Source organism: Lagenorhynchus albirostris, chromosome 6 (assembly GCF_949774975.1).
Source record: "Lagenorhynchus albirostris chromosome 6, mLagAlb1.1, whole genome shotgun sequence".
In the NCBI taxonomy this organism is placed as follows: domain Eukaryota; kingdom Metazoa; phylum Chordata; class Mammalia; order Artiodactyla; family Delphinidae; genus Lagenorhynchus; species Lagenorhynchus albirostris.
Genome location: NC_083100.1, coordinates 59,659,993 through 59,678,894, shown reverse-complemented (window position 1 = coordinate 59,678,894; position 18,902 = coordinate 59,659,993). Strand labels below are relative to the sequence as shown.

The window sequence follows — 18,902 nt, the reverse complement described above, 5'->3', positions numbered from 1 at the left end:
AAGGCCCTTGCCATACAAGCCTCCCAACTTCTCCTTCCAAGTAAAGTGAGACCTAGTGCTGCACTGTTTAGAATGATCTATCAGAAACCAGCCTAAAGGCGGGAGGGAAATGAAGAAGATGCCATTTCCCAAATCTAATTCTAGGTCTGTCTGCAATTTTGAAATTCCCTAAAAGCCTAGAAGCTTAAGACAGTTGGGCCTGAGCAGAAGGGGGGGAAAAATGAAATTAAAAAAATATATATATATATAAACACATAAGAGAATTGTTGGTAGGTTATGGAGTCTTCCAAATGGGTCAGAAACTCATAAGCTTGAGTTCATTTATTTCATGTGATCAAGTAATATTTTCTAACATATCCTATGGGGCATAAGATTGAAAGGAAACAATTTAAGATAATCAAGTGATATGAGGAAATACCAGAAGGGGGAAGGAGGGTTGTTTATCAGTCAATTGGCTACATTAAGACAGCCTGCACCCTCTGTTCCACACACTTGCTCTAGAGGGCACTTGAGAGGCTATGTGTTTTCGTTAGCAGAACCGGCTCTTTTTTTTTTTTTTTTTTTTTTTTCTTTTTTTTGCGGTACGCGGGCCTCTCGCTGTTGTGGCCTCTCCCGTTGCAGAGCACAGGCTCCGGACGCGCAGGCTCAGTGGCCATGGCTCACGGGCCCAGCCGCTCCACGGCATGTGGGCTCTTCCCGGACGGGGGCACGAACCCACGTCCCCTGCATCGGCAGGCGGACTCTCAACCACTGCACCACCAGGGAAGCCCGAGCCTGCTTTTTAGTAGGGTCTTTACCTGTCCAAGCTGTTTTGGAGGGTGTGAAATTTGAAATCCTGATAGTTACGGGGAAATGTGTTTCCTCAGGGGAACCCAGATTAGCAAGCCTAAAATGAGTGGTGCCTAGGGGTTTGATTTCTGTTGAGATATGCCAAGAGAATGTTCAGAGTTATGAAGTCCATCCTCAGATGCAAATCAGATGAAAAGAGAAGCATGACTGAAAGACCTAATCTTTATGAAATTTAAAAAAAAAAAAAAAGAGATTTTATTGTGATTCTTTTTTTTCACTGCGTGACCAACTTTGCCTTTGTTTTTCCTGGAAAGATTTCTGTGCCCTAAGTGTAAGCTTGTGGAATTTACCAGAAGAAATGACTGCAGGAAGTGGGCCGTTTGTTCCTTGAGTTTAGATTTGCCTCTCCCCTAGGAAAGCAATTTACCACTTATGCCTCATGTTTACATGCCCGGGAACCCAGCCATTGGATTGCTGCCATTAGGATTCAGATCTGGGAGACAGAAAGATGGGTGTAGCTGCCGCTTACAGTTTAGGAATCATTATTGGATTGCCTCAAGATTTGTATGACTTTTTACTGTTAAAGTCAATCTGTTCCTCGTTTAGAAAATTTGGAAACTACTGAAAAGAGTCAAAGAAGAATAAATAACACCTGCCAATCACATCTTCCAGAGATAATTATTATTAACGTTTCGGTGCCTATCCCTCTGGTTATTTTTCAGTCCCTAACTTTTTACACTTAATAATATGTCACGCATTCTCTTTTAACCTTAAGTATTTTTAAAAGGTGGTATTTTTAATAGGTGCATAGTAGTCTATCCTCTGAATGTTCCTCAGTGCATTCAGTTTCTCATGGTGGATGTTTAGGTTGATTCTCAAGCCCTTTCTTCTTAAGGGCAGCAGAAAATAATATTCTAGTGCTCTTCTTCCCAGAACAAAGAAAGAATTCCTAGCCTGGCAGGGGTGCAGGAGTGGGGTTGTGGCTAGAAAGGTGTCAAGAAAGTTCCAGCAGGGAAGCGAAGGAGTGCCCAGACCAGGAGTGCTGGTAAACGTGGCTGGAGAGTTAGGCTGAGGTCAGATTGAAGAAGGTCTGCTTCTGTGTTCCTTGGATATTATTTTATAGTCATTTGGGGCACCGTTGACTGGTTTAAAGGGAGATGTGGCATGGCCAGCTTCGCGGTAGGTAGGTTTCTCTGCTATCTGTAGAGAATGGATTGGAGGGGCTGAGACTAAAGATAGAACGCCAGATACTGAGTTTTATGAGATTACAGTTAATTATATTTTAAGAATTTAATGACAGCATTTGAGATACATGCATTTGACCTAAGAGTCTGCTAAATAAAGGGAAAGTAATATTAAGCACAAGAGCCCCGGATTCTAGTATTACCAAGTTACCAGTAAGTCCCCCAACATCTCCAGATTACAGATCTCTTAAACTATAAATTTAATACCTGCTTACTCTCTCCCAGTTTCACAAAGGGACTGTGAATGGAAAAACAAATGCAATAGTATTTAATCACAGCCAACATTTATTGAACACACGTGTGCTAGGCACTGTGTTCAACAGTTGTCTAATTCAATTCTTTCAACAGAACCGTGAGGTAGTTATTAATATTATCCGTATTTTACGGATTAGGAAAGTGAGGCTTAGGTTAAGTCACTTGCCTGTGTTCATCCTGAAAGTCGTGGACTCAGGATTTGGTCCAGGTCTTTCTGACTCTGGATCCTGTGTTCTGTTCTATGGTCTACCACCTATCCCAGGCCAAAAAGGCTTCAAAATGGTCTCTTGGCTTTGTTCTTTGAGCATTACTGAGGGAAGATGTCATGGAAATCTGATTCTAAAATAATTATTGCAGAGTAGTCTCATCTCATTAAGTTATTACTGTATAGACCTGGATGAGGTACAAATGTACTGTAGAAAAAAATTATATCAACACACTAGCCAGGATCACAAACAAAACTTAACAACTAAAAATGAGTCACGCTATACGTTTTATATAGTGACCTCACATATATCACCTCTTTGAACCTCAGAATAACTATGAACTGAGTAGGACTAATGTTATTATCCACAGTTTACACATGGAGAAATTGAGCTTAGTAGATGGCGAGTGTCTTCTTTAACATCACACAGTAGTATATGTGGCCGAACCAGGAACTGAGCCCAAGTCTGCTTACTCCAAATCCAGTTTCATTCACTTTTTTCATGGATAATAATCTTTCCTCTCTAATAGATTGCCTAAACTTCTTCCTCTCTGGTGGCTTTACTGAACAAGCAGTGGAGTCCAAAGAAATATGGATAATCTATCTGTCCCTGATTCATGAAGAATTAATTTTTATAAGGAAAAATAATATATCCACATAGCATCTGCTCAAAAAACATTTGCATTTTCTATCTGACATGTATGTCTTATATACAGAGGCAGGTTGCTATACTATCTGCTTCTATCCAAATTTGTTTGTTTTTCTCAAGTTGCTGCTTAAGTGTTTTAAAGGAAAATATTTATAGTTGTACCTTTTAAAAGGTTTAATGGTACACTTCTATCGTGCCCTTATAGTAAACACTTCTGCTGGGAGAATTTCTGGCATACTCGGTTTCTAAACATGAAAAACCTCAAATCACACTGTCCCCAAAACACTTAGCCCTCAGAGGCCCTGAATCACAGAACCCTTACCCCATGTCCTGTTGGGGATGACTTCATTTCTCTCAAATATTCATGAAGCTTTTACCCTTAACTGCAGTTGTAAACTGTATGCATTTCCAACTTCACGAAGAAGGGAAGAATCCCCGTGTGCACAGGCTTTGCTATCAGAACTAGAAAATGCCTAATTGTATCTGATAAGCTTAAGATGTCCTTTTCTGGGTTAAAGGTAAGGTGAGGGGTGGTGGTGTGGCAGGGAAGCGAGCAGACAGAGCTGGGCAGGACACCTTAAATGGCAAGTCACCAAGCTCCTGGAATGACTCAAACCCTTAACTGCTAACTCTTAGGAAGCAAGGGTCCTGGGAGGTGAAAAGAGAAAGAAACAAACATGTTGTGCTGGTTTTTTAGACAAGGGGGTGGAAAACCACACCAAACTTTCCTTTAAGGGAAGGGGGGTGAGGTGAGATCTCAAGATCTGAAGAGTGTTGGGAAATGATCCACACTTGAGAAATGACTTGAAAGCAGGAGAGTCAGGTGGGTTGAGGTGAAGTGTTGCCACCAAAATAAAGCATTCCACCCCCAAGAAAAAAATAACAAAGCGTTTCCTTTATTTTGACGCGTGATCAGGTCTTGCTTAGATATTTATAACATTGACTTTTCTGGGTATTTTCCCCATGCACCAGGGAATACGTCTACTAGGCGACAGTTCTCGAAGAACTGGGTCTTTTCACCTGCCTAGGTTACCACTGGCCATGCCAGTGTGCATGCTTCGTGCCTGGACGAATCCCTCATTTTATCCACGTTCCAGTAACTGAGTTGCTCTGTCTCTGACCTTGATAAATTCCTTGATAAAACTGTATTTACCAGCAGCTTCCAATATCACCTGAGTCCTCCCATCCTTTAATGTATAAAATGCCTCTCCCTCCATCCCCGTTTATTATCTTGTCTGTAACTAAGGCATTGCTGCCGGAATGCATCCCCTGCAGAAACTAGGCCTTTCCACAGCAGGATCCAACACATCCACATCAATGTGGCACCACGCAGATTTGTAAAGAAGCAGGGATGCCTAATACCTCTCCCTGTGACATCTGGAGAAGGACGAGTAAAGACCAGGTACATTCACCGGCTGCCACTCAGAGCAGCCGGGAGAGTCAATTCACTTCCCCAGCCTCGCATGTCCTCTGTGAAGGTGCGTTGGGAGTTCCCTCCTCCCGCGCGGGGCACAGTGTTCCCTTGACTCTTGAAAGCCAAATTGCCTTCAGTCCTTGGGCCCCTTTCATTACTGTTGGAACAGGCTGGGGGCTGATCTGCAGGATCTCTTCTCCAGTTTTTTCTCTGTCCGCCCCACAAAGACCAAAGCATGAGAGGTACTTAATGCCACTGTTTGCCACGACGAGCCCGCTTTTGTTCAGTGATCGTGGTAGGGAAGGCTCCATGTTAGATGTGGTGTCGGACGCTCTTCCGGGGGGTGGGGTACATGGAGAGGAGAGAGCTTTCGTCTGTTTCCAGAGCAGAGAGGTGAGTCTCTTCTGAGACACTAGATGGCACAGCGGCTCTGAGCGGGCGGCTCCGGCTTGGCTGGGCTTGTTCTGTCACCGCGGCCACAGAGTCCATGGGGTGGGGGAGGGGCTCCCATTTGATTCGGTGGACGCAGGCTGGCCACACCGACTTTCGCTCCATCTGGCCTAACAGCACGTCCACGGAAACACCTCGTGGCGCACCTCTCCCGAACGCTTTTGCCGCTTTGTTAACTGTGAATATGCTCATTTTCTAAAGCGAGTCTCTTCACGCCCTGCAGTCCTGACTTCTCTCACCTTGTTAAAACATGTGCTGTAGACAGGACCAAAAAGTAGGTTCCTACCTGGGTGGATCGCCCAGGGACAGTGGCCTGCCCTGTGATGACACTGACCACTGTAGACCACAGGCTCGTTTTTGTTTTGTTTTTTTCCTTTTTTCCCTTTTATTCGGGATGTTATTTAGGACTCACAGACTGAACTGTTTCTAGGCTTTGTTCCGTTCTGTTTCAAATGGCTGTCCCGGGTTTCTCCAGGGCATCCAGCAAGCCCCGTGGAAGTCTGTATTTCTTCGTTTTGGTTATTGATGAATGGAGGTCCAGGGGTAGAATAAGTTCCACGTGGGTCTCTGCAGGTTGGCCATCCACACTCCCACCGCTGTGAAGGCAGTGGGGGCCCTGCTTCCGGACAGGCCTTGCTTTATCAGAGGCGTGAGGGGGGCAGGCAGGGTGAAGCCACTACCGTCTTCCCTCTAGTTGCCAAACGAAGGAGGCTCTCCCAGAACAGAGCCCTTCCCGGGAAGTCCCTCCTGGGAGAGCTGCCACTGCTTTCCATCCTCTGTGTCTGGCGGGAGGGCCCAGGCCTCTGCTTCCTTCTCAGGCTCCTCTGGAGCAGGTCTCGAGCTGTAGCCTGGCAGTGAACCCTGGGGCAGGCTGCCGCTCGGCGCGTAGAGTGGGAGAGGGGCCCAGCAGCCCCCTGTCCTGAGTGGAGCAGTATTTTGATGAGCCCTGGGACCCTCTCCTGCCCTTGTCTTATCAGCGGTGCTATCTCCCTCCTGTGATGGTCTCTTCCGTGAGTCCAGAGCTGTGTCTGCCTCCAGACACACCTCAGCTGTTCTATCCCTATCTGCTTCCTGTCACCCAAGAATTCCTGAAACTCTCATGTCCACGGAGAGTGCTATGTTATGGTTTGTCATGGTGACATTACTTATTTTCAGTGCTGTTTTGGATTTTTAAATATCTTTCCTATCAGACCTTTAGCATGGCAGACAAAATTCTGACCATAAAAAGGGTCCTACCCAACAGGTGCTGCTTGGCCTTTCATGGTCATCTCTGTCCAGGCTCCCACTGATCTGGACTTAGTTAGACTGAATAACTTCAGCTGGTCTAAAATGGTAACTTCTTAAAACTGGATGAACAAATGTATAATCCTACAGAAAAATCTGTCTTTTCTATCTTTGAATGGGATTTGGAGTAACAGGTGAGATCCAACATTTTCATCCTGTCTCCTCCCTCCATTAATAATTAACTACTTACCATGACACTTATGTGTGCTGTACCTAAAGTGAGCTGTGTCATGGGCACCTTGTCCTAATGGACCTTCAGTGGGAAGGATAACAGAGCGTAAGCCCCTGTTTCCTTCAGGCCACAGAACAGGAACTGGTCCTTGGCACTGCTGCCATCTCCCCTGGGCAGACCTTGACTTCCGCATGAGTCGTGAGAACTTGTGCATGCATTCATCTGATGAGATGGATTGAACACCCTCCCCCTTAATAACGCCATCCTGCATGTGTACCGTATTTCCAATGTATGAACGCTTCGTGTATATTAACTCGTTTAATCTTTACAACAATCCGGTTTATTATCCCTATCTTTACAGATGTAGGGACAAGGCATTAGACCAGTTGGGCACCTAGGAAGTTCCTGTTTTAGACCTCAAATCCCGTTTCTGTTTTTAGCTTAGCACCCTTTGCACTACCAGATGCTGCTTCTCTTGAGAAGAGCAGTGTAAAATCACGGATTTTTAAGCAAATAACATCCTTCACAGTATGTTGTAATTGCCACGGCAGTTGGATCATGTGCCATGGAAGAATAAGTTTTGGAGAACCAGTTTTATCTAGGCAAGAGGATATCTGAGCTGGGCTTGAAGCAGGAAAAAATTAAAAATCCCAGGCAAAGAGAGGAGCACGTGAAGAGTCTTGGAGGCGAGAAACAGCTTCACGTGTCTGAGGACCAGGGAGATGTCTGGTTATCCCTGGAGCAAAGAACGTAGACAGCCATGAGGGAAGGTGTGAAGAGAGGAAAGAGAGATGAGTCTAGGAAAGTCAGTTGAGACCTGCTTTAAGAGAGCCTTGTATGATGATGAGGGAGCACTTCTGGACAGACTGAGCTTGTGATACTTGTGGGTTGTCTGGGAATTGATGGCCAGGAAGCTGTTGGAGCTCAAGAGAGAAATCTGTTTGGAGATAAAGATTGAGGTCTCAGCATCGTATAGATGAATGTTGGGGACTTTTCCCACGGAGAGAAGGTAGAACGAAGTGAGAACAGAGCTGAAGGTGGCAGAGCCTGGGGGGCACAGCACAATTCAAGAGGTGAACAAAAAAACAACAGCTCATAAAGGACACTGAGAAGAAATGTCTGGAAGACCAGGGAGAGATCGAGGAGGGCAGTGGCCTGGGGGAGGAGAGCTTCAGGCCGTGCTCAGTAGTGTGGGGCAGTGGGAAGTTGAGTGGGTTTCGAAAATAGCCTGAAAGTTGCCATCTTTACCTGTCTTCTCCCACACTTTGGTGCAGGTCCTAAGACTAATTAAGTGGCTCAAAGGGCAGCCTTGACACACTGTCAGATTTTCAGTATGCTGCATTGAGGGTCTGACAGATTTGATTTCATCATCATCTGTTTTAACTCTTGGATGAAATTCAGTGATCTTTAATATAATGGGATTTATAGATCCTAAAGGCAGCATTTATTTTTTTAATCTGTAAACCTTGATCAGTGTGGATTTCATGTTGATATTATGTGAAAACTCTTCCTAAACTCATAGATATCTGCTCCCCAAATTCCAACTCTGAATCTGTCAAGATTTTAGAGCTAAATTCTAACCCTTTCTTTTCCCGGCTGAGTTTTTCTTCTCCCTCCATAACAGCCCACTCCATGGAGTTGAGAATGAGACTTGGCGACCCTTTTCTCCTTTAGCCAAGCTTCTAGGAGGGTCCGTGCTATTTGCGGCTGATGTCAAGTAGCAGGAACAGCAGGGCTGCCCCTTGTGCTGAAGAGCCATAATCCTATTACGCCCACCTTGAGACTTCACATTAGCTGCCTCTATAGTAGTAGATGGACTGAGGTGACTCAGTTGACTTTTAAATCTCCAAGGGTCCTAGTTTCAAAATCCCCATGTCTAAGTCAAGTAGTAGATTAGGCCCCTTGCTAAGAAGGCCTGGCTCCTTCAGAGTCCCTGGGGCCATAGCTTTTCCTTCGGTGGGTCCCCTACTTTCTGCATTCCACTAGATTGGGGCACCGTGTATCCTTAAGTGGTGATCCTTGGCAGGAGGTGAACCTGGCTGGCATCTCCCTGGGTCATGGATTTAGTACAGGCAGGCATTAGGAAATATACCCTCTGTTGTTTCTATAAGAGAAGGATATCGTATTCTTTCGTTTGTGTTAAAGCTGTCCTTGAGAAGGTAATGCCCAAGGGATGCAAAGAGTTTTCTTCCTCCAGTTAGCTCCCATTTGATCTGGAATATAGTTGCAAAATTATCTAACTCAACTCTTTTAGAATATTTACCATTCAGTTTTGATAGCTCCAAGTCCTTATCTAATAATTGACTAAGTTCTAGATGTAATTTGCTGAACCAAGAGTCATACTTAATTTGTAAGTTTGTTTTTCTCATGCAAGGGTTTAAGTTTTGAATATCACTTTGCTGGGGTTTTTTTTTTTCGCTCACTCAAATAAATATGCAGATACCTTCCCATTTGCTACTTCCTTTAGCTCTCACATCACTCTCAGAAAGATATTGTCCCCAGTTTACAGATGAAACTGAGCCTCTGATGTCACACAGCTGGTGAATGGTTGCACCAAGGTTAAAACCTGATCTTCAGACGCTAAACCCAGTGCTCTGCTCAATACACCAACACTCCCTGAATTTATTTAATCAAGGAGCACTCTTTAAAATACAGTGTAATGATGGAACACCATCGGCAGCTCATTGAGGTTTAAATGTTTAATATACAGAAACATTAAATAATACCACAAGTTATTGAAATTTTAGGACAAAATGCATAAGACAAATGATGATTATCTAATAGGTAACACTCATGACTATAGCAGGTAGCTGAGAGTGAATGTCACCTGTCCATCAATGTGGAGATTAACTTCCTAGCGCTCTCAGAATTCATAACACATTTGTTTGTTTTTTAGTTTCAAAAACATATTAGTCAGGGTTTCTTATACTGGAGAGAGCAATAGAAAATCCAAATTACTGACCAGTCATGCCTTTTACCATTGATGTATAATTAAACTCTATTAGTGATTCCAGAATTATTATAGACATGAAAGATGATCAGCAATCCACTCAGTCCTCCCATGCCAAAATGTCCATAATACCCACAAGCCCCAGACTATTAGATACTAGTTTTATAATAAATTATAGGGAAAAAACTGTACATAGTATACTGATTAACATCTCATGGAACAGTAGTCCTCCATGGAACAGAGTTGGGGAAATGCAGGTGTATTCTTCCCTTCTTTCCCTCTTTTACTAATCCCACACACTACTGTTTGCCTTCTGCCCATCTCATGCCCTCACTTCCTCAGGGATAGGTGAGAAAATGTTGTCTATATGCATCCTTTATCTGAGTCCTGTGGTGGAAGCATATTACATAACGCAAAACAATAGTGGCAACAGCATTATTATTCTTTTAAGCTAAGATATCAGGATCCCAAGAAATTTGGATTGATCATCAAGTTGATTGAACCAATAGTTCCTAGTGATGCTAAACGATAAGTTTGTTGTTACTGATTAAGGTAGTGATGAAAGGCAATTTTGTAGAACGATCATCTACAAAGTAAGAGGTCAGTTAGCCAACTACAGTGTGAACAGAGATGTTCTTCCCTCTGAGATGGAAAGGAAGGGGATTATGTGCCCTTCTGATTTCTTCCATGTCCTTCCATCAAGGAACACGTTCATGTCAAAAATCCCTTTAGGAATGATCATAGCATACTCTCTCCCTCTGCCGATGTTTTTTTAATCGGGATTTCTCCTAAGAATTCCCTGAACATGTTACTGACCCCCGAAGTCACCTCTGTATTTCAAGCCCTTAGCAATGACTTTTACCTCATTATTTCCTTGTTACTTTTTTTTCTTTGTAGACCTGGCCAGAGGACCGTGGATGACCTAGAAATTATCTATGAAGAACTCCTTCACATTAAAGCCTTATCCCATCTTTCTACCACGGTAAGTTGTCTCTTAGCTGAGGCGGAGGGGAGGGGCGCACAGTTTGAGCTAAATGCACTGTTAGGCCTGAAGGAGAGTATTGGAGAGTGTGGGCGAGGGGCAGGAACGCCTGAATTCTCCCTCACAAACGGCCCCTCCTGTTTCTCACGAGATGCTAAGGAAGCTACGCCCATGTGCAATCACCAAAAACGGATCAAGTATCACTACGTTATTAGTAGCTGCCCTAAACACCAAGGCAGCATGATGTGAGCAGAACTGGAACATACGCTTCAAAATTCCTGAGTCTTGGAACCCGCATACCCAGGCAAGAGAGCCAGGCCTTAAGAGGGGTGTCCCTTCCATGACATATAGAGCCGCGTGCGGGAGCGGGGCTCGGGGGGGGGGGGGAAAGAAATCAAGACGACCAGCCCTGGCCCAAGGGGCCAGCTCCACCCAGGTTTGCTGCCAAATTGAGAAAGGAAGCAGAAGGTGCAAGAGAGCATTAGTTCAGATATCTTAGGGCACAAGAGCAGTACCCGCTAGTGAACAATGGCCCAACGGCCGTATCTGACTCTGAACTTTTACGTGACTAGGGTGTTTAGAAGAACAGTGGACAGAAATGTCTCCTGCCATAGGAGGGACAGAGAAACACAATTTCCAGGCAACACAAGTCTCCTATATGCTAATAATTCAGTAATGATAATGATAATATAAGAAGCTGTCCCAGCATCCACGGATCACAGGTTTTATGCTGGACCCCTCAGCAATGCCCATCTGCTTAATCTGTCTTTCATCCCCAGCTCACTAGGCGATATTATGCTGTCACTGTCACATGGTGGCAGTGCCTGTAGTCCCTGCTCTGGGCGGGGGTAGAGTTCAGGTCTCCACTGAGAGCAGTGAGGCATTCACCACAACCCCAAGCAGAAGGGTTCCAGATCCTTCCCCCTTCAACCCAGACAGGACTGCCTTCACATCCCTCACACTCCCTGCACCCCTGGGGATCCGGGAGCTTGCTCACCTACATGGAGTATCCAGGAGTCTGGTCCAGCCCAGGCTCCCCTCCGTCCCACCACCCTGCTGTCATCTTCACTCTCTCCATGGTGGGATAGGTCTAGTGCCCGGGGGCCTCACCCAGGGAGCTCCTGCATTCGTAGGGGCAGCAGCCAAGGCTCCACGAGCTCATGCTGGAGAGGGAAGTGAGGGAAGACCCCTTTTCCCTACCTGTTGTCCGGGTCCCCAGCATGCGCATGTTCTGACTTCCCCAGCCTTGGTGGAATTGGGAGGATTGTGGGTAGTGGAAAGGAGGAGTCTTCTACCTCAAATCCCAGATACCCAGGCACTGTGGAAGATCTCAGGTTATTTGGTTCTTAGGGAGAGAGAACATAATTTGGGACCATAGTTTGGAATTAAAAAGAAATAGCTCACACATTTAAGCTTTATTATTCAACTTCAAGACATTGAGTTTTCTAACATGTTTGCGGTGATGCATGACGTGTGATGCAAAGAAGAGCCTCCAGGAGCAAGAGTCACGATATTGTGGCTGCTCTCACCATCTCACCAAGATGCAAGACAGGCAGAGAAATTGCCTGGTTCATACATGTGAAGCCAAGTTTAAACCGTCTCTAGGGAGGTTGTCGCGTACGAATTAGCTTATAAAACAGCTTTTGTAAAAAGCTTTAAGAGTCTGGTGGCACAAGACATGGACGCAACGTAAATGTCCATCAACAGATAAAAGGATAAAGAAGATGTGGTACATATATACAATGGAATACTACTCAGCCATAAAAAGAATGAAATAATGCCATTTGTAGCAACATGGATGGACCTAGAGATTATCATACTAAGTGAAGTAAGTCAGACAAAGACAAATATCATATGATATCTCCTATATGTGGACCCTAAAAAAATTATACAAAGGAACTTATTTACAAGACAGAAATAGACTCACAGATATAGAAAACAAACTTAGGGCTACCAAAGGAGAAGGAGAGGAGGGATATATTAGAAATTTGATAATAACAGATATACATTACTATGTATAAAACAGATAAACAACAAGATCCTAATGTATAGCACAGGGAACTATATTCAATATCTTGTAATAAACTAAAATGGAAAAGAATCTGAAAAAATATATATATATGCATAACTGAATCACTTTGCTATACATTGTAAATCAACTATACTTCAATTTTTTAAAAAACTAAAAAAAAATCTAGTGGCACATCTAGTGGAAGTGGTTCTAGACAGGAGGAGCAGCAAAGCAGAGTGGGAGGTGTCCGCGTGGAAGTCAGCACTGTTCAGAAAGAGAACAAGTCCCTCCCCAGCCCCCCGCAATCTGGCCTTTCCCCCACATTCCTTCTCTTTTCCTTCTAGGTGAAACGGGAGTTAGCAGGTGTTCTCATTTTCGAGTCCCACGCCAAAGGAGGAACCGTGTGTAAGTGAAGACTGTAATCGTGCATGGTGCCTGGCTGGCCCCCTCCCGAGGATGCGCCATGGGAGCCTGACTGCAAATGCTCCCCTTTCTTGGGCCTGGGTCTGACTTGCCAGGATGTCACGTGGCATCATTTGTTTTTCTGGACCTGTGATTATTCCCAGCACGTATCCCTTACTCTGCAGCCCGCTGGGTTTTGGGTGCCGGCCTGGGAGCCGTTGCCAGCCTGTGTCTCCACTTGCTCCCTCCCCTGCTGGCTCAAGGCAGTGTTTAAAGAGGGTGAGATGAAGTCAGTGCTCTTCAGGGGGGACCCCAGGCAAAACCTTCTCACAGTGGCCTCACTTCAGTTTGTGGCTTGAGAGAAACTAATCTATCTCTTGAGAGGCTAGTTAGACTGGCATACTCTCCTGCCTTCTTGTTCTTCTCTCATTTTCACTATCAGCTCCGAGCCTGAGAGAATTTCTTTGCCCCAAATATTTATGCAATACTAACATGTAGTATCTCTCCAGCAGGCACATTGTAGTTTAGTTCTGTGATCATATTTGGGAGCAAGAAATTGAAATTTCATATTAATAAAAGTGAGCAAGGGCTTCCCTGGTGGCGCAGTGGTTGAGAGTCCGCCTGCCGATGCAGGGCACACGGGTTCGCGCCCCGGTCCGGGAAGATCCCACATGCCGCGGAGCGGCTGGGCCCGTGAGCCATGGCCGCTGAGCCTGCGCATCCGGAGCCTGTGCTCCACAACGGGAGAGGCCACAGCAGTGAGAGGCCCGCGTACCGCAAAAAAAAAAAAAAGTGAGCAAAATTATTTCGGCTGGCACTTCCCACTCGTCGTACAAAACGCTTCTTGAAAAACATGGTTAGCGGTGTATTCAGATCAGGAAATGCCTCTTTCTCTGGTCTCTCTTGGAGAATAGTAACACATACTAGCATGCTACCTTTCTCAGGAGTTCTACAGTAAAGATACATTTCACACCATGTAAACTGACACTTCCTAAACCCAGTGAAACATAGAAAACATTTATAATGGACACGTGTTAACTTTTCAAGAGACATTCTTTGGAAAATCTTCCTCTTTCTTCAGACTGAGTTGTGTTAGTCAAATAAGCAGAGACCATGAATTGTAAAAGCAAAAAGAATTAAAAATGAGTTTCAAATATTTTACTTTTAGTCATCAAAAGTGGTATTTCTAACATTGATATTTACTTTAGTAAGAATGTCTTTTCTTCACATTTTAAAGGTTCACTTTTAATATTTCTTTAATTTTTATGATCACTGATGACTTGCAACTTTTCTTATTCTTTTCACTCACTCTTACTGATGGTTTTCATTTTATCATGAAATACTTAAATATTTCAAACAAAAAACTAGAGGTTGTTACAAACACCTTTTTTTTTTTTGCGGTATATGGGCCCCTCACTGCTGTGGCCTCTCCCGCCGCAGAGCACGGGCTCCGGATGCTCAGGCTCAGCGGCCATGGCTCACGGGCCCAGCCGCTCCGCGGCATGTGGGATCTTCCCGGACCGGGGCACGAACCCGTGTCCCCTGGATTGGCAGGCGAACTTTCAACCACTGTGCCACCAGGGAAGCCCACAAACACCTTTTTAAAAAACATTTTTTACCAAATAGTAACCTTATGCCATATTTTTTCATTTTTTATATTTTCTAAAAAATGAAATTCTACATTTGAAGGCTCCTTGTTCCCTCCTTTATCTCATTCTTCTCTTCCCCTCCCCAGGGTAACTCCTACCCTATATGATGCAGTTATCATTCCAACCCATTTTTTTAAAAAATATGTAGATATGCATCCATCAACACTATGTAGTGCTGATTTGCATGTTTTCAAACTTCACTTTACCATTCAGAATACTTTTAAAAACTGTGTTCTATAGCTTACTAAGTTTTGATGAATTGTGGGGGAAATGTATTGCTTTAAGGAATGGATAGCTGGTGAATTTGTATCTAGTGAATACGTATCTTTAGGGCACAGCAAGGAATGCAGTATTTCTGTTCCTTTCACATTCTAAAGAAAAGGAAGTAATATTCCACATGAATAAGTTCGTATTTGCCAGTGATTTTTTTTCCCTTCTGGAATTAAATGCATAATTCTGGGGACTTAAAAATGATGATTTGATAAGCTGTAATTTATACTGATGTGCTTCTACTCTTGTCATAAGTCTTTTCATTTTTTTGTATCTAGTGTTTAACCAGGGGGAAGAAGGCACCTCCTGGTACATTATTCTAAAAGGATCAGTGAATGTAGTCATTTATGGCAAGGTATATATATCTTTTTTTCTTTCTGAAACTTTATTATGTTCCATATACTAGTGGTTCTAAGTATTAACAACTTAATGCTACAATTAAACTTGCTACAACGTTGTTACTCTATGCAGAAAAGACATTATAGCATCTCTAATCATAAGTTATCTAAGTTATTATACTCAGAGTAGTACTGAACTTTCTGGGGCTCCTGGATTATAATGTATACATTTAAGTTAGGCCCTAGCCCAGATTACTCAATGAAAGAGAAATGAAACATTATAACATAATTATCTGGTTCCCCCCACACTTGACATCCCTGGGTACAGCCTATTGATATATACAGTGTTTTGCGGGGGGTGGGGGGGGTGCAGGTGGGTGTTTGCTCCCTTTCGGGGATCACCTTCATCTGGATGTGTTGCTCTCTCCAGGGTGTGGTCTGCACGCTGCACGAAGGCGATGACTTTGGCAAGTTAGCGCTAGTGAATGATGCCCCGAGAGCTGCCTCCATCGTCTTGCGAGAAGATAACTGCCATTTCTTAAGAGTAGACAAGGAGGATTTTAACCGGATCCTGAGGGTGAGTCCAAGGTGAAGTGTGGCTGAGGGGCGTCGCATTTTCACTTTTGCCAGATAAGAAGAATGAGTGTAGTGTTAATTGAGCCAGCACTGTGATTAATGAATGCTCTAGGGCCAAAGGGCCTTGCTTACAAACCTGGCATGTTCAATGTGCTGGGGTGGGTTCTGGGGTCCAGAGGTGATATTCCAGTAAGGCTGCAAATGTGCCGCGCTGTGCTGGACCAAATAACCCTGCACACACCTGAACTGGTCCATGAGCACTGAAGACAAACAGGGATGCCTTGGCCAAATGTCAAAGCCTGAGACATTTCTCTTTGCAATCCTAGGTTTCCCCTTCTGTGTCCTTCCCCACCTCCCTCACCATGTCTTTCTCTATCCTAAACCTCCTGTCTCTTCCCAAATCTGAATCTTTCTCATATCCTCACACTCCCTCTGGATTTATTAAGTGACTACATTTTAGTTGCCATTAATGTCCACCATGGTTACTCTAACCAAGCATTTTCATTTCAAGTGCTTTTTGTCAAATCGATTCACACTAAAGGAATTTCAGACTCTGGCAAGTACGTGAAGAATAGTTGGGGTTGTAGGAGGAGCCATGAAATTGCACTTAGAGATGGCTCTGCAGAGGGGCCTAATGGAAGCTTGTTAAAGTATTTGTGAGAGTGGATGATGGTTAGAATAGATGGTCCCTAGGTTCTCCCCACCATCCAGCTCCTGGTCTCTTGCGAGGGACAACCCAGCTTTAGCTGGTGGAAGCCTGATTGTGGACCGCTGGGCATGGTGATATTGTCCCAGCACCCCTGGCCTTTCAGGTGGCCCATGGTCTATCCCACCTCACCCAGAGACACTGTTCCCTCCAGGATCACTTTGCTCTTTTCCCTTCCCTGCTGGCTCACAGAGCAGACTCCCTTCTATGCCTTTCCCAGCCTGAGCATCTTTCTCTCTCCTACCCTGAAATCCCAAATGCACCTTCTGTGCTTTCTGGTACATTTGGCATTATTTCATGAAGATTTACAGTCTCCTTCCCATCCCTTATGTGTGGACACCTATTCCTGCACAACCTTAAGCTTTTGCCTTTGGCAGCAAAATTTCTGACAACAAAGTTTGTCTTAGGAATGCGTTCTCTTGATGCAAAAAAAGTTAAGTTAAAGATTAAAGCATTGACTAATACAGGAAAAAATGCCACATGGAATTTGATGTGGTTTTTATCCAGTCTCTTAAAATAGGAACCAAATGAGGAGGAAACGTGCATTACGATTTTTTAATAAATCATTTTTTAATGACATTGAAATTTGAACTTTACTCTTTTGGAAGTTGACACACATGAAGTTTGCACTCAGCCACAATTATTCTTTGAAAGAATCAGATTAGGACCATTATCATGGATGTAATTTATAAAATTATTCCAAATAACTGAAAAGTGTTTTTAACACATTTCAAACTGATAGTTTTTACAAGTCTTTTGATTAGAGGGAAAACACGCCACTCCTAAGAAAACTAAGTACCCTCAGAAGATAATCAGAATGAAAGAACTCTGCTGAAGCTGAGTGCTATTTGCCACATATATTTATCAAGAATAAGTGCACTGACTCCTCTCTCTTTCCGCTGTACCACCCTCTCCCAAAGGTTTCTCTGAGCACACTCCTCTCTCCTCAGCTGATTTTCTGCATCTCGGGTAACAGCAGACTTTTAAAACCACGTGCCTCCAACCTCATCTCGTCCTTTCTCTGACCGTTCCAGCCCTTGACTTTGAAAATGACTTAATTTGTAGATGCAACAATTAGCATCACAAGCACCAAATGAGTTTCTGAAGCATTTGAAATTTTTTTCATTGTCTGAGAAAAACGGCAGCATCTGTATGTGGTGTAATTTGTATTTGCAGGACGTTGAGGCGAATACAGTCAGACTTAAAGAACATGACCAAGATGTCTTGGTGCTGGAGAAGGTCCCAGCAGGGAACAGGGCTTCTAATCAAGGAAACTCACAGCCTCAGCAAAAGTAGGTTTGCATCCAACACTGCAAATGCCAGACTATGATTAACCTTTTCACATGGTATCATCATCTCTACAATAGCACGTTCTCCTCTTTTGTGGAAGACGGCAGTGTGTGTGACTTTTTTTCTCTCTATTGACTAATCACACATCGTGTAGAGTATAATGTGTCCGTTTCTGGCACTGCGTCGAGCTCGGTGCTGCCTAGAGTAATTCGGGAGAGAATATTCCCCCACTGTAAAAACACTCCCTCTGTCTGTGTGCAACTGTAATAGCTTGGAGCAGAAGGCAATAGCTTTGGAGAGAACAATGGGCATAGGAGTGCCAGGCAGCTCAAGGGATACGTAGGCCCCTGGGTGTGGAGAACCTTTGGTATTTGAATTTCACATGTAGGATTTCTCAAGAAGTGTTTTCATCGTGCGGTCAGAATGAGCATCTTTGATGGAAACCCACACTTCAAATATAACACAGTCTATTTTTTAAAAAATATTTATTTATTTAGGCTGCAACGGGTCTTAGTTGCGGCACGCAGGCTTCTTAGTTGCGGCATGTGGGATCTAGTTCCCGGACCAGGGATCGAACCCAGGCCCCCTGCATTGGGAGCGCAGAGTCTTACCCACTGGACCACCAGGCAGGTTCCAACACAGTCTATTGACTGTGGCCTGGGAACATCCATTTGGCCTCATCCATACTTATTCCTGCTAACGTCTGAAGGGTATTTGCTTCACATTTAACATCAGGTCACCCATTTAACTTGACTCTTTTTCTGTATGTCTATGTTCGGTTCTATCTTTTGCTGCAACTTCTTACATGAGACTTCTTTTAATCAAATGTATGAACATCTGAATAGTTAGGGAAATTAGGAAATGTAGCTCTAAGAAATTATTAAAAAATGACAGAATCTCATTTTTTAAATAAACGTTAATTTTTAATCTTAGAGTAATAAAAACACCAATTCTGTAGGTAAAGAAATGCGGCCACAGACTATGTTGAAATGGAGTGCATCCCAAGTATTTTTCTTTTTTTGCCAAGTGAACGGGATGTTCCCATTAATCAACACACTCACCATAAATGATGAGTTTTAATTGTTTAGACTGAAAGCCCAAGGCTCAGACATTTCATCTGGATGAGTCAACGTATCTGCAAAGAAGGCAGGAGGAAATACAATGTTATTGAAGGGCCATAGTACATCTTGCATATTTTATCTAATCCTTATTACAACCCCTTTTAACAGATGATGGAAAAATTTAGGCTCAGAGAAGTGAGTTCCT

At 43.8% G+C, this 18,902-nt stretch overlaps 1 protein-coding gene across 6 annotated transcripts in view; it reads left to right on the top strand.

Annotated features, from left to right (window-relative positions):
- The window catches only part of RAPGEF4 (Rap guanine nucleotide exchange factor 4), a 238,044-nt gene that overhangs the window by 161,643 nt on the left and 57,499 nt on the right, over positions 1-18,902 (top strand). For all 6 annotated transcript variants that reach the window (XM_060152643.1, XM_060152644.1, XM_060152641.1 and 3 more), the window contains 5 exons: positions 10,310-10,394; positions 12,750-12,810; positions 15,005-15,081; positions 15,495-15,641; positions 17,523-17,638. In XM_060152643.1, coding sequence (XP_060008626.1) covers positions 10,310-10,394; positions 12,750-12,810; positions 15,005-15,081; positions 15,495-15,641; positions 17,523-17,638 — 486 coding nt within the window. The remainder of the gene's footprint in view (positions 1-10,309; positions 10,395-12,749; positions 12,811-15,004; positions 15,082-15,494; positions 15,642-17,522; positions 17,639-18,902) is intronic.